General features: G+C 43.8%; 1 protein-coding gene across 2 annotated transcripts in view; it reads right to left on the bottom strand.

Annotated features, from left to right (window-relative positions):
* Positions 1 to 7398: 7398 nt before the first annotated feature.
* Positions 7399 to 15063, bottom strand: part of ZBTB38 (zinc finger and BTB domain containing 38) — a 47451-nt gene continuing 39786 nt past the window's right edge. For both annotated transcript variants that reach the window (XM_052639152.1, XM_052639145.1), the window contains one exon: positions 7399 to 14225. In XM_052639152.1, coding sequence (XP_052495112.1) covers positions 10614 to 14225 — 3612 coding nt within the window. In that variant the 3' untranslated portion in view covers positions 7399 to 10613. The remainder of the gene's footprint in view (positions 14226 to 15063) is intronic.

A 15063-nucleotide genomic window follows, 5' to 3' on the forward strand; every position in this document is an offset into this window, starting at 1 on the left:
ATCCCATGGACGGAGGAGCCTGGTAGAGTACAGTCCATGGGATTGCAAAGAGTTGGACACGACTGAGCGACTTCACTTCACTTCACTTCTGTTCTTTTTAAAACTTAACTTATTTTATCATCTTCAGCTAGTGGTTCCCATGGCTTCCTTAATTTAGGGCTTCCCTGGTGGTTCAGATGGTAAACAATTTGCATGTAATGCAGGAGATCCGAGTTCCATTCCTGGGTCGGGAAAACCCCCTGGAGGAGGAAATGGCAACCCACTCCAGTATTCTTCCCTGGAGAATTCCATGGACAGAGGAGCCTGACGGGCTACAGTTCATGGGGTCACAAAGAGTCAGACATGACTGAGTGACTAACTGTCACCTTCTATTTTAAACTGAGGTACAACATTGTACTAATTTCAGGTGTACAACCTAACAATTAGATATTTATATTATTAGGAAGGGGAAAATCCGCCCCCCCTGCGCCCCCGCCACCTCTCTTGAATTCTGGTGGCAGGACTGATAATAAAATTGACCTAAGAAAGATTAATAGGAGAAAAAGAAACAGATTTCAATTCATGGGCGCGGAGGCCTCATAGAAATAGGACCGAAGAAGTGGCCAAAATGGGCAGCTTCTATACTTTTTACATACCGGACAAAGAAACCTGGGCTTTGGGTTCTCAGTTAGTGAAGAATCTAAATGGAGTTCGAGCTTGGAGAAGGGAATTTAAGAAGTGACAAGGTTTGCTTATACACAGGCTTCAAGGATGGAGTTCCCTGTCTCCGGCAATAAGGTTGTCCTTTTACTTCCAGACACAGGGGGTGCACCTCTCACTTGAGAGATTTATTTCCTGCTTCCAGGGAGACAGAGGAGATGGTCAGCATGTCCCACTTGCTTTGGCTGTTTCTTAAGTAACTTTAATTCAGAACAATCAACATGCCATTGTGGCTTATTTTGCGATGGCCTGTCCTGCGCCCAGCAGTGCATACTGCAAAATGATCATCACAATAAATCTAGCCACCATTCATCACCATACACAGGTAATTTTTTTTTCTCATGATGAGAACGTTTAAGATCTACTCTTGGGAGTTCTTTGTGGTAGTCCAGTGGTTAAGACTTTACCTTTCATTGCAGAGAGGAGAAGTTTCAGTCCCTGTTGGGGAGCTAAGATCTCACATGCCTCACAGTCAAAAAACCAAAACATAAAGCAGAAACAGTGTTGTAACAAATTCAATAAAGACTTAAAATAACATCAAAAAATTGCTTTAAAAGAAAGACCTACTCTCTTAGACCATGTCCGAAGCACTGGAGACACAGCAGTGAAAAAAAAACAGAGAAAACACCTGGAAAAATATTAGAACCTGGAAACTTACAAGTCTAAGCACCCGCTAAGTAGAGCATAGATTCTTTAACCTTTCCTGAGACACCTCATGTCTGACCCTCCATTTGTGTGTATCAGACACTGAGGTCTGTATTTCTTTAAATTAAATTCCGGCTCCACAGTTCTTAGGCTTCCCTGGTGGCTCAGTGTTAAAGAATCCACCCGCTAATGCAGGAATTGCTGGTTTGATCCCTGGGTTGGGAAGATGCCCTGGAGAAGGAAATGTCATTCTTGCCATTCCGGTCTTCCTGCCTGGGAAATCCCATAGCATGCTGTCATCCATGGGGTCCCAAAAGAGTCAAACACGACATCAATTAAATAATACCCGCCAGCATGCTTCTTGGCTATAACCAGTCTCTCACCAGCCTCTTCAGCTCCCTTGCTTCCTCATCCTGTTCGACTCAGGTGGAATCTCAACCTTCACATCTGAGCTGCCTTTGCCTGTCTTTCTTCTCCCCTTCAGAGCTAAGCATCTTGACAGAAGAGCCTCGCTCACTGTCTGCACCCCCATTCCTGCACCCACCCCTCATTCCTGCCTGGACCACCAAACAGGAGTCACTCATGTCAAGATTACCAGTGACAGAGCAGGCTCATACCTGCCACCAGTGACATCGTATTGGTGGCTTAAAATCATCCACTGTGGATGGATTTACACCACAGAAATTGACACATATTAGAAATCCTGGTAGCTCAGACGGTAAAGCATCTGCCTACAATGTGGGAGACCCGGGTTCAGTCCCTGGGTTGGGAAGATCTCCTGGAGAAGGAAATGGCAACCCACTCCAGTATTCTTGCCAGGAAAATCCCGTAGACAGAGAAGCCTGGTAGGCTACCGTCCATGGGGTCGCAAAGAGTCGGATATGGCTGAGCGATTTCACTTTCACTTTCCCCATTAAAGAGCCGGGGTTAACCATTTACCAGCACATCCCTGCCAGTCACCTTCCTGTCGCTGAGGGTGAAAGGGCACTTCCTAGACTTTCCTTACTTGGCTTTATATTCATTCGACACAACTGACCATGCTCTCCTTCTTAGAGGTTCTTCATCTCTGGCTTCCTAGCAGCCACGCCCTCAGTTTTCCTCTGACTTCTCTGACACCATCTTTGCCTCAGCCTCTTATAATAGGCTCTTACTTAACTCATCTTTCAAATATTGGTGTTTTCTGAGATTCTGTCTTTTCCCATGGAAGCTTTATAGAGGACGTCTTATATTCCCATAGTTTCTACAATTATGAATTCAAAAGGTTAGCCTTACCCCTTCTTAGTCCTCCTTCCCAGACCAGTCCAACAAGTCCTGCTGATTCTGTCACCTAAATGCAAGTGTTAGTTGCTCATTTGTGTCCAATTCTTTGCAACCCCATGGACTGTAGCCTGCCAGGCTCCTCAGGCCATGGGATTTCCCAGGCAAGAATACTGGAGTGGGTAGCCACTCCCTTCTCCTCAGGATCTTCCCAACCCAGGGATCGAACCTGGGTTTCCTGCATTGCAGGCAGATTCTTTACCACCTGAGCCACGAGGGAAGTCCCTCAATAGCTCTCAAATCCTCCCCTTTTCTATCTTTACTCTCTATATGTAACCCATGCCATCATCTCCAGCTTGGACCACAGCAATAGCTTCCTAACTGCTCTATTCCTGCTTCCTACCCTTCTTCAGTTTGTGCTCTGCATTTCAGTGACAGTGACTTTTTCACAATACAAAACTGATGACCATACCTCCTTTTGTCCCAATCTGCTGGAAATAGAGCAGTGGTTTCCCGCTGATCTGAGTGTAAGAGCAAAGTCCTTAGTGTGACCTGGGAGGTCCACATGGCATGGCTTAGGTCCTCCAGTCTCATCTCAGATCCATCGCTCTTGTCTTCTGGCCACCACTGGCTCCAGGGGACCCTGTTTGCTCTAGAAGCAGACTTTTGTATTGTATTCCACCTGGAAACTCTCTCCCATTTCAACTCGCATTCATCCCTTAGGCCTCAGCTCAGAAATTACTTCCTCAAGGATGTCTTCTCTTGAACTCCCATACTTGGTTAGGTCCACCCATTAAATATCCCCATAACACTATGTATCTATTCTTCATAGCACTTACTGCAGTTGCAATTATTTAGCGTATTATGTTTTTCACTAGATCACAAACTCCAGGGACCATTGGTTTCACCCACTCTTGGATTCCCATTACTTGGCTCAAATATGTTTTGAATGAATGAAACATAACTTGCAGATGCATACCTGAAGACTGTCCTCTGTTATGAACTTCTGATCTGTGTATCTAGTTGTCTATTGGCAACTCCAGCCTTCCAATTGCTCAGGCCCAAAGCTCAGAGTCATTCTTGACTGTTCTGTTTTCCTCATCCACTAGGACTTAAATCTCCTGCAAATCCTATCTTCAGTACATCCCTAAGCTCAGCTGGACCATACAGACCTCCTGATGGAAGAATGTAACACACCCTAGGAAGTTGTCTTGCTGCTTCACAGGTAGTGGGAAACTCTTTAGGATCTGATTTCCTCAAAAATAAATTTCAGGGACTTTCCTGAAAGTGGTTGAGAATTCACCTTGCAATGCAGGCAACTCAGGTTTGATCCCTGGTTGGGGAACTAGGATCCCACATGCTGCAGAGCAACTAAGCCCAAGTACCACAACTAAGACCCAGTGCAGCCAAATAAATATTAAAAATAAATAAATTGCAAAGGGGGAAAAAGGGATGGGGGAACCAAAGATTAAAAGATACTTAGCTATATCAACCAATTGTAGTGTGGGACCTTATTTGGATGCTGATTCAAATTGTAAAAACGATTATGACAATTACAAAATAATCCAAAACTTTAATGAATGGATTTGATAATATTAAGGAATATTATTTTTGAAGGTGTGATAATGGTATGGTTATATTAGAAATGCTTTTTTAAAAACAAGATGTATTCTGAAATATTTATAGACAAAATAGTATGATGTCTGAGATATGCTTCAAAACAATACAGTACAGAGGGGAAGTAGGTGAGGGTATAGGTAGAACAAAATTGGCTATGACTGGTAGATTGTTGGAGCTGGATGATGGGTAGATACACTGGAGTCCACCACACTATTCTACTTCTGCATGTTTGAAATTTTTTAAAGATTAAAACTGCCTATCCAGAATGTGATCTTGTCTGTTTTCATCGCTCCCATTTTTGTCCAGCCGACTGTTATCTCTCCTGTATGCTGCTGTCTCAGCTTCTCATCTGATTTCCCCACCCCCATCCCGTCCTGTGGTCTGTTCACTGTACTGCAGGGAGGGTGAGCCTTTAAACACATCAGATGGTTTCCTCTCTGCTTAAGCCCTGCAATGGCTTCTCAGCTTGCCTGGACCTGTGATTCATCTCTCTGACCTCATCTCCTAGAACTCAGCCCCTCATGGCCTCCTCCAACCCCCACTATGGCCCTTCTGCTTTCAGATAGGGAAAAAACCAACAACAAACCACTCTTTGGCCAGACCCATGAGGCCCTTAGTGATGTGCCCTTAGCACACCTCTCTTGACGCACCACCACAAACCCCAGGCTTTGGGGGCAAAATACATTCACTCCTAGCTCTTTTTAATCAATTCTACTTGGACCTGCCCACACCAGGAAGCCCAGGCTCTGTAAGCCCCAGCTCAGTGCCAATGCTCCCTGCTTTAGTTCTGAGTCCCTAGGAGCTCAGGGCTTATTTTGTAATCATCTATTGCCTTCTTTCCTGGACTCAAATTCCTTGAAGTCACAAGTTACCTCTTTTATCTCTGTAGCCATAACCTTGACAAAACGCCGGATACTGAAAATTAAACATATTTTGAATAAATGAAATAAAAATTTTCATAAAATTCTTCTTTACAGCTTTTAAATATAACCAAGTGTCTGGTAACTGGAATAAAATACTCCTATGATTCCCAGGTGGTGCTAGTGGTAAAGAATCTTGCCAATGCTGGAGATGTAGGTTTGATCCCTGGCTTGGGAAGATACCCTGGAGAAGGAAATGGCAATTCACTTCAATATTCTTGCCTGGAAAATTCCATGGACAGAGGAGCCTGGTGGGCTACAGTTCATGGGGCCACAGTTGGACATGACTGAACATATAATTACACAGAAAGTCATCACCTTAAAAACTATTGAAAAAGATGCGCTTGACTTCTCAGTAAAACATACTAAATAGAATTAGTTGGTATCTCAGATGTCAAGAAGGAAATAATAAAAACGTAATCTCATTTCTGCTATAAACAGTTTTTCCAAATCTAAATTTGGAGTGTTTAGTTTTAAAAATTGCACACCAACTCAACTCGCCTGCTCACTTGCTTGAATATTCAGGGTCAAAGGGTGCAAAATGGGGAGGGAAGAAAAGGAGGGGCTAAGGGAGGTTAGATTAACAGAGGCCACAATGCAGGTGTGAGTTGAGGAGTTCTCAGATACAAAGAACTTGAAATGGGAAGAACTGTTGTCCTCACAAAGAGGAATAGATGGAAACAGGGAGTGGAGCAAAATCAATCAGTCAGGGGTAAGAAAGAGGAAAGTGAGCAATAAGGATAAAAAGACCTGAAGTCATTGAAAGGATATGTACAGGGGCTTCCTTAGCAGTCCAGTGGTAAGACTTCACTTCCAAAGCAGGGCATGTGAGTTCGATCTCTGGTTGGGGAGCTAAGATCTCACATGTCTCAGTGCAAAAACAAACAAAAAAAAACTACCCAAAACATAAAACAGAAGCAATACTGTAACAAATTCAATAAAGATTTTTTTAAATGATACACATCAAGAAAAATCTTAGAAAGAATATGTACAAACAGGACTGCTTTGTGTGATTTGTTTTTATGGTTTTAATCTAGTTTCTCAACTGTTACAAATACTTTCAATATTAATTCTGCTGTTTTGATAGATAATTAAGTTCCTTTAAGCAGACAGTAGTTATAGAATTTTTGGAGAATTTGGTTTGGGTTGCCCTTCAAATACAAAATTGATGCTGTGGACCAGCAATCAGGGCTGGACACTTGAGCTGTTTTCCCTGTGCTGCTGATGGGTTGTATTGCCTGAGCCTCTGTCTCTCCTGTCACATTACCCATTGTGACTAATTGCCTGTATTTGCAGATAAGTAGCTAAGGTTGATGGAGAAGGTAATGGCAACCCGCTCCCTGGGGAATCCCATGGATGGAGGAACCTTGTGGGCTGCAGTCCATGGGGTCGCTAGGAGTCGGACATGACTGAGCGACTTCACTTTCCCTTTTCACTTTCATGCATTGGAGAAGGAAATGGCAACCCACTCCAGTGTTCTTGCCCAGAGAATCCCAGGGACGGGGGAGCCTGGGGTCGAACAGCGTCGGACACAACTGAAGTGACTTGGCGGCAGCAGCAGCAGCAGCTAAGTTTGGGAGTATGATCTGCGATGACAGGACAGATTTTTTTTCTTTATGTGAAAAACGGCTAGTTTACAATAGCATTAAATCATAATTTCACTCCACATTAAAAAACGTTTACAAACTTTTACAAACTGGTTTCACAGAGCAATATCCTCAAACATAAAAGCGACCAAATGCCCAAAGTATTGAGGCCTCAGTAAGAAAATCAGAGTTGAGTCCGGGGAGCTGACCCTACTAAGGCCTCCCTACAGCTGAGGATGTGACAGCTACCATCACAAGCTGCACTACTCGGTCAGGTCTCTTCCTCACTCCCTGTTCAGTTTACATTAAGCATTTCCCTCTAAGATGCAGAGAAGGAACAAAAGCATGGGCTTTGGAGTCAGGCAGCCAAGGGTTGGGATCCTAGCTGGCTGGCTGTGGGATCTTCTCAAAGTCACTTATAAAATGCAGATAAAGAAGTCTATTTCCTAGGGTCGTTGGGAAAGGACTGAATGAGACAGATCGTGGCAAGAACGTTGCCAAATACCTGGTAGTTAATACGTGAAATCTGTTTTCTGTGGATGACTGGAGCAGAATACTTCCAACACTCAGGTTTATCATAATATCAGGCCTATCCAAAGCACTAAATGATAACAAGATTTCAGTCTTTTTTATTCTGCTTTTTTTTAATGTCATATTCCATTTGAGTCCTAAGCATGTAAGCAGGTACCATGGAATGTAAACAAGTGAGGAAACAGAAATATACTGAATGAATCATATGTGAAACAACGCTGTGACTCATACAAATGAAATTGCAGCTTGGCTACACAAAAGAATTAACACTAAAATGTTTAAAAAGAGACAACATAAGAATAAGCTATTTTAATCAAGCAAAAACAAATTTATATCCATTAGTTCTAAAAATAAAATTAGACTTTTCCAACCCTTAACATCTGCATTTAATAATATCTTCTAACCAAAATACAGATGCTAAAACAGCAAATTACAATATATCTTGTACAGCATACAGTATGTTTCACTGTTCACACTTACTTTAACTCTAGTTGGTCGTTATGTACTCAATGCATAAACATCACTTCGAATAAAATTTTCACAATTAACAAAAAATGTGACAAGGCTGTCTTAAAACGGCTCTGCTATAAATTGTATAGAATATACAGAATTACAAAGTCAAGTATTTTTTATCAAAATATACACCCCTCCCTGAAACTAACACAAGCTATCAACATTTTAAACGAATAATACAATTATAGAAAATATTTGCAAAATTATTTTTTCATGTATAAATATTCTGCCATATTTACTTTGGTCTAGAATTATTAGCATACAAGTCCACTTAAAAAATATCCACATGGAAGGGCTGGGAGACATCATTACATGTAATCATTTTATATTTAGAGTTACTTCAAATCAAAATGACTGAAATACACAGTAATTCTTGATTCATAATCCTGACTGAGATAAAACAAATTGGTAGATCACAGGATTGCTTATTCAGTTTTCTAATTATCAATTCAAAATGATTTGCATAAGCCCTTTGTGACTATCTCTTTAACAAAACCCAGATGAATGGTTCAGGTGTACATATATACAATGTATAAAATAAAGTTGAACTCATTTGCATTTTCCATTTTCCTCTATTACATAATACTGTTTGTAAGTGAAAGTAGATGAACAAAAGATAAATGCAAATACAATATTGGGGTTATTTAACAACAAAGTACTACAGTATAAAAAGATCAGCTTTGATTATGTCCTTTTCTGGGTGTTTAGATGCTTTCTGGTCCACCCCAATCCATATGAAGTCTTCTCTGTGGAGACACCACAACACTTGAAGAGAGAACCCAGAGTCCTTCAAGCCATTTCTTCACAATGGTAACCTTGCAACCTTGGGTAACCTTGGATTTCCAGCTGTCAAATCCTGTGAACACGAATGGCTGCAGGTCATCCTTGAACTGGGTTCCAGATTCTGTTCATACTGGTGTTCTGGTATCAAATGGGTAAGAATGTTTTCTCTCTCCCTCGTATTCTGGCAGTTTAAAAAGTTAAAGAATCATGATTTCCAGCTTCCCAGGAACCTAGTCCATGTGACGGAATATCCTATAGGGGGGTTAGATTTTGAGGGCAGTGTTAATGGTGCGGGTCAAAGAAAAAGAACATTAAACACGTAAGTGGGTTTTTAGCAAGGGGGCTGAAAGTGGCTCAGTCATGTCTGACTCTGCAACCCCATGGACTCCATGGAATTCTTCAGGCCAGAATACTGGAGTGGGTAGCCTTTCCCTTCTCCAGGGGATCTTCCCAACCCAGGGACTGAACCCAAGTCTCCTGCATTGCAGGTGGATTCTTTACCAACTGAGCCACAAGGGAAGCCCAAGAATACTGGAGTGGGTAGCCTATCCCTTCTCCAGCAAATCTTCCCGACCCAGGAATTGAACCAGGGTCTCAGTTGTCTGCAAACAGGAAGACAAGGCATCTGACTTGTGAATATATTCTATATATTTTTGAAGCATGTAAGTCAGTCATGGAACCTCGTCACTTCACATTCTATCTCCCCACCCTCCAAAGACAAAGCTCCATTTGAGGCAAGGAAGGTCATCACTTCCTACCCACTCAAGTCATTATTGGGTGGGGCAGGGGTGTGTGTGTTTCTGTTGTCCTTTATTTATTTTTTAAATAGTATATGCTTGTGGGCTGCATAATTTCCAAGAAGGCTGACAATTGTAGGGATTAGGCTTTCTGTCACTTTCAAGTGCCTGGGAATTCACCACCACACATGTGCCTTGCACTTAATTTCCAAGACACTCCTTAGGCGATACAGGAGATGCCAGGTTTTACTTGAACCCTTGAGAATGGTTAAATCTATCTGGAAAGACCTCCACGTCCATGGCCTTGTGATGGATGGAAGACTTCAGGGAGTTTCAGAAGAATTTGACCTTTTTTCATTTTCTGAAGTGAGGCCTCTAGAAAGTAATACATAGCACAGCACAGGTAATCACAAGTAACTTCTGGGAAGGTTCTCCCCCGTGGATAAGGCATGACCTATGTTTTTTGGGACTTGAGAAGACCGGTTCTAGTAACAGCTCAGCCATAACTTCAAGAGAACAGCATTCCATCTAAAAGCATACACATGCTCTGAAGTCATACTCAAAATGCTTCCTACTGATTTTTACATCAGTTCTCATTATTTGCAGATCTATTGCTCATCATTATAATTCACTACAGGGGACATGGACAGTTAAAAATTATAGTGCTTTATATCTGTATTTTACAAGGTTTGTGTTGCAGAAAAGTAGTTCTAGATAACGTATGAATGTCCTACTTGGGTTACTCATTTCACACGTATTTTCATCTATACTATTATTTCATATGTACCCATTAATTTAAACAATTTTTAATAGTGCAGAAGCTGGATGAGAATAATGACTGTCATAGCTCATTTACCTTTTAACATATTTATGAAGGTGACATTCTCATGATATCTGAACCCTTATATCTCCAGTTACTAAAGACAGTTCAGCAGCCAGCTCCTCTGAGCACTCACCAGAAAGTTTTAAATTACGCTAAAATTAAACTCTTTTTTCCTCCCACTGGCAAAAATATCACAACTGAGAACTTCATAAACTTTCACAAGACACTTGGGATACTGGAAGATTCGGCTATTTTGTTTTTGTGTACTTTGCATGAAGTTAATGCCAAAACCCAGAGAGGATATTAGGATCCTTCTTCTGGAATTTGAACAAATGAGATTTTCTTTGTTACATTTCACTCCTTCATAACTGTTAAGTGAACAAAACTAAACAGAAACAAAAGAAACAGCTAACTAAAAAACAAACAAACAAACAAACAAAACAAACCCACCAACTTGTATTTTCAAAGGGTTTTTTTTTTTTCCCCTAAGGATCTCCATTCAAAGGACATTATCAACAACGGTTTGTACATTATCCTTTTGGTCAGTGCCTTCCGAATCAATGAAATGTGGATTCTCCAGGGGATTGGAGTTTTCCTGGCCTGTGTCACCTTCCACTTTCTCCTGCTGACTGGGGCTTTTGAACAAGTGTTTCTTCTGGTGCATTCCCAGGGCAGCAGCTGTTTTGCAAATTTTGGGGCACTGGAAGCAGGCATAGCCCTTCCCGTTATGCTCCCTGATATGCCTCTGCTCGTGATTCCTTTTCGTGGACAGATACAAAAAACTCTGAAAGCAGAACTGACAGTGGTATCGTTTTTCTCCCGTGTGGATCCTCTCGTGGATTTTGAGGGTCTCGTTCAACGTGAAGGCCTTGTTGCAGTACTGACAGACGAACTCCTTCACGCCCAGGTGGATGCGCTCGTGCTTCTGGAGGTTGCCGTGCACGGAGAAGCACCGGCCGCAGGTCTTGCACTGGTACGGCTTCTCTCCCGTGTGGCACCGCATGTGCATCTTGAGGGTGGAGGGGCTCTGAAACTGCTTGGCGCAGAGCTCGCACGCGTAAGGCCGGGCCGTGAGATGCCGGTGGGGCCTCCCTTGGCTCCCGGCCCCTGAGGCTTTGTCTCCATCGTCGCAGAGTTCACATTGCAGCTTAGGCATCTCTTTGTTTTCCTCTTCCTCGAAGGCCTTCTCCTGCGGAGCCTTGCCCACCGCACAGTCCAGGTCGGCCGGGTATCTACACTTACCGCTCGGGCTCCTGTTTTCGTGCTCCTTCCTCCAGTTGGCCTTCCTCATTTTTCTCAACTGTCTGGATTTCTTCTTGGGTTTGTAGTTGTAGTACGGGCGCCATGGTTTGTCCGTGGAATCCTGGTCACTGGCATCGTCAAACATCTCGTTCATCTCCATGCACTCGGACTGGCAGAGCCCGAGAGGGTTGTCTCCATTGGCTTCCTGGTCGCTCTCCTGGGGCAGCGTCTCCTCCGGCGTTTGATACTTGGGTCTCCGCCCTCTCTTATAGAACAGTTTAGAGCCGAGGATGTGCCTCTTCACAATGGCTTCATTCCCGATTTTCACCGTTATTTGACAAAGGGGTGCGACGTTGCTGTTTGTGGAGGTTCCCGGGAGAGCAGGCTTTGCGATGTAGGTTTCAATTTTACTCGTTTCTTTGATGGTATTCGTAGTTTTGCCCAGTGAGCCTCCAGGGTCAGCAGTGAATTTGGACTCCTCTGGTATTTCTCCCCTGCTACATGGGCCGGCTTTCTTTTTCTCCTTCATGCTCTTGGGTCTGCTGATGGCCCTCCCAACTTTGTCTGGCTCGGTGGGCTTGCCATCCTCTTTTGGGGTCTGACTGACAGTCTGGTCTGAAGGGGCTCCTCTGGGGTTGTGGCTGGTCATGGCAGCAATGGCATTGCTGTGCATTATCACCGATGAAAACTGGCTGCTGTGAACGATGACCGAGGGGGCTGAGCCACTGTAGCTGATCACAGAGGTGGAGTTCTCACTGCCATTACTCACAGCCAAAACAGGTACATCCCCTGCCCGGGGGTCTGAACTGACAGCATTTTCAGTGGAAGAAACCGACACCTCTGTGGAATAAAAGTTATTGTCCATATCCACTTTTAACTCTCCCCTCTCGCCCCATTTGGTACCCTCTGCGTTTTGTATACTGGCCGAAGTGGGCACGTCCTGACGTGCTGGTGTTTCCAATGGGATGGCTGGACTGTTGGTCAAGGTGTTTACACTGTCCTGAAAATTCAGGGTAGGTAATTCAGAGCTGTGTGGATTCTGAATAACATAGGGACCAGGTGCAGGCTCATTCAGCTGACTGTTTTCTCGAGCATTTTCATAGGAAGAATGTCGGTAGCTCTTGTAAGGAGCCCTCTTGCATTTCATGGGCAGGAGCCTGTAAAGTTTATATGGATAGACACTAGGCTTCAAGCCTCCATTTGCTGTTTTTTTACTGATGGAAAGTCTATGATCAATGGCATGGAAAGACTTCTGGTGGTTTTTGAGTATATAGTAGGTCATAAATGTCTCCAGGCAGAAAATGCACTGATACCGCCTTTCCCCTGTGTGCCAAATCTCGTGTCTTGTCCTATACTCAGCCAAGGCAAACACTTTGTTGCAGTAATGGCAAGGATATGTTCTCCTCCAGGAGTGAACATTTGCATGTCTTCGGAGGCTGGATAAAGTCACATAACTGCGTTTGCACACCACGCAGCTGTAGAGCATTTGCCCATTAACAAACTTAACCATGTGTTCTGTTTCTGGCAGCGTACTCCCGGGACTGGAAAAGTCACCAATCCTATTCTCAGCTAATAAAGGTTCTGGGCCTGTGAATGAACTTCCATTCTGCCCGATGGTGGGATAGTTTTCTAAGAAGCGCTGATTCCCTCCAGGAGCGGGCATGTGGCTTGACCTCATGCAGATCTGCTCGTGCCGATCCAGCCTGTTGACGGTGCTGAACTGCTTGTTGCAGTGCCTGCACACCAGGGGCTCCTGGGTCGGCTTGTGAAGCTGCATGTGGGCGCTGAGCAAAGTGCTGCTCTCGAAAGATTTGGAACAACAGCTGCAGTTGTAAACGAGAGGCGGCACTTCGGCAGCTGGTGGCCCAGGGACATCAGAGGATTTATTTTCCTCTGCCCTGGGAAATTGGACCTCTCCTTCGTTGTGGCTGGGAGATTTTGAAAGGGAAAGAACTGCTGCTGGCTGCGGACTTTCTTCTTGACGCACCTCCAAGTTGCTTGTTGGAGGGGGTGGTATATTTTCTGGAGTGGAATCTGATTCCTGGGGTACGGAGAGTGTCTTTGGCTTTCGGCATGTTTTCGGTTTTGCTGCAACAGCTTCAGCGTTCTCCTTCCCTGTTTTCGCAGGTGAACTGCTGTCCTGTTCCCGGGCAGGCTGACTTCTGTAAGCCTCAGCCACGGAAGACACGGCAGACACGGCGTAGGAGTGCTCAGCCAGGGTGCGCACGGGCTCCACCTCGTGGCAGACGTCAGTCCTCTCCAGGCAGAGGCTGGTGTTTCTCATGGAGTCGGAGACCTTTTTGAAACTTGCTCTCAGGTCCAGTGGAGAGAACATGTTATTACTGTTTTCTGTTTCGATGATGGAAAATGCATTTGTGATCCTTGGCCCGTTAGTGATGGCTGGTTCTTCATGTCTTTTTTCATTTTTTTCTTCCTTAACCACTCCCTTCTCGGTAATGCAGAATACATAGGGACCCGGAGAATTGGAGAAGTTGCGATCAGTAAGATCTTCCAAGAAGGATATTCCCAGCTTTTTCCCAGCAGCTGCAAGATCAGTGACAGTTTCCTGTCTCTTGACGACGACTGTGGAGCTGTAGATATAATTGAGAATTTCTGTAAACACTTCAGCTTTGAGATCATCCAGTTCCAGGACGTGGCTGGAAATACAGATGGTATGGCTCCAAAAGATGTTTTTGAAATAAAGGCTTGAGGCAGCCAGGACATTGCTGTGGGCTTTAAACTTGGTGTCTTCCACAATGATAGTAACATCACACAAAATGCCCCGAATGCGCTGCTCGTTTAAGATGGAGAGCACTGTGTCGCTGTGTAAGTTGTCCTTGAGGTCCCTGGAAAGGGACATGACTGTCATCTAAAAGAAGAGGAGAGAAGTGGTCAGAGATAAAGGTCCTTCCACAAGGAGCTCTTTGGTTTATAGGCTATTTTTGATTTCTTTGAAAAACTTACTTTTTGTATGAAAATACAGGGTTTTGTAGTCTTTGTTTTTTTTAAATCTCATTTTGTTGTTGCTCCAAAGACTTGGAGTCAACCTTAGAAGCTTAATCTTTATCTTGCCCCAGCCTGTTTCTCATACCATTGCTCACAGTTGTTATAGTTGGAAATCCTCCCAGAACTTTTTCTCTGACTTTCTCCAAAGTTGTAGGCTACATATACATGTCCAAATTTGGCGGGGGTGGGGGTGGGTTCCCTGATAATGTTAAGGGTCTCATGATCACTCAGGGCTGCTGTGTTGAATTCTTAGAATCAGGCAATGTCATGGTCCCATCACAAGACTCCTGTCTGTTTCTGATGATCCACCCTAATGATTTGATCCAAACATAGCCTGCAATGCAGGAGACCTTGGTTCGATTCCTGGGTTGGGAAGATCCACTGGAGAAAGGATAGGCTACCCACTCCAGTATTCTTGGGCTTCCCTTGTGGCTTAACTGGTAAAGAATCTGCCTGCAATGAGAGAGACCTGGGTTCTACCCCTGTGTTGGGAAGATCCCCTGGAGAAGGGAAAGGCTACCCACTCCAGTATTCTGGCCTGGAGAATTCCATGGACTGTATAGTCCATGGGGTCACAAAGAATCGGACATGACTGAGTGATTTTCACTTTCACCTTACTTCATGAAGCAAGAAAATTAATTTTTTTAAAGTTTTCCTTAACTAAGCAGTGTGTGTGTGTGTGCACGTGCGTGTGCATGCCC

Source organism: Budorcas taxicolor, chromosome 1 (genome assembly GCF_023091745.1).
Source record: "Budorcas taxicolor isolate Tak-1 chromosome 1, Takin1.1, whole genome shotgun sequence".
NCBI lineage: Eukaryota > Metazoa > Chordata > Mammalia > Artiodactyla > Bovidae > Budorcas > Budorcas taxicolor.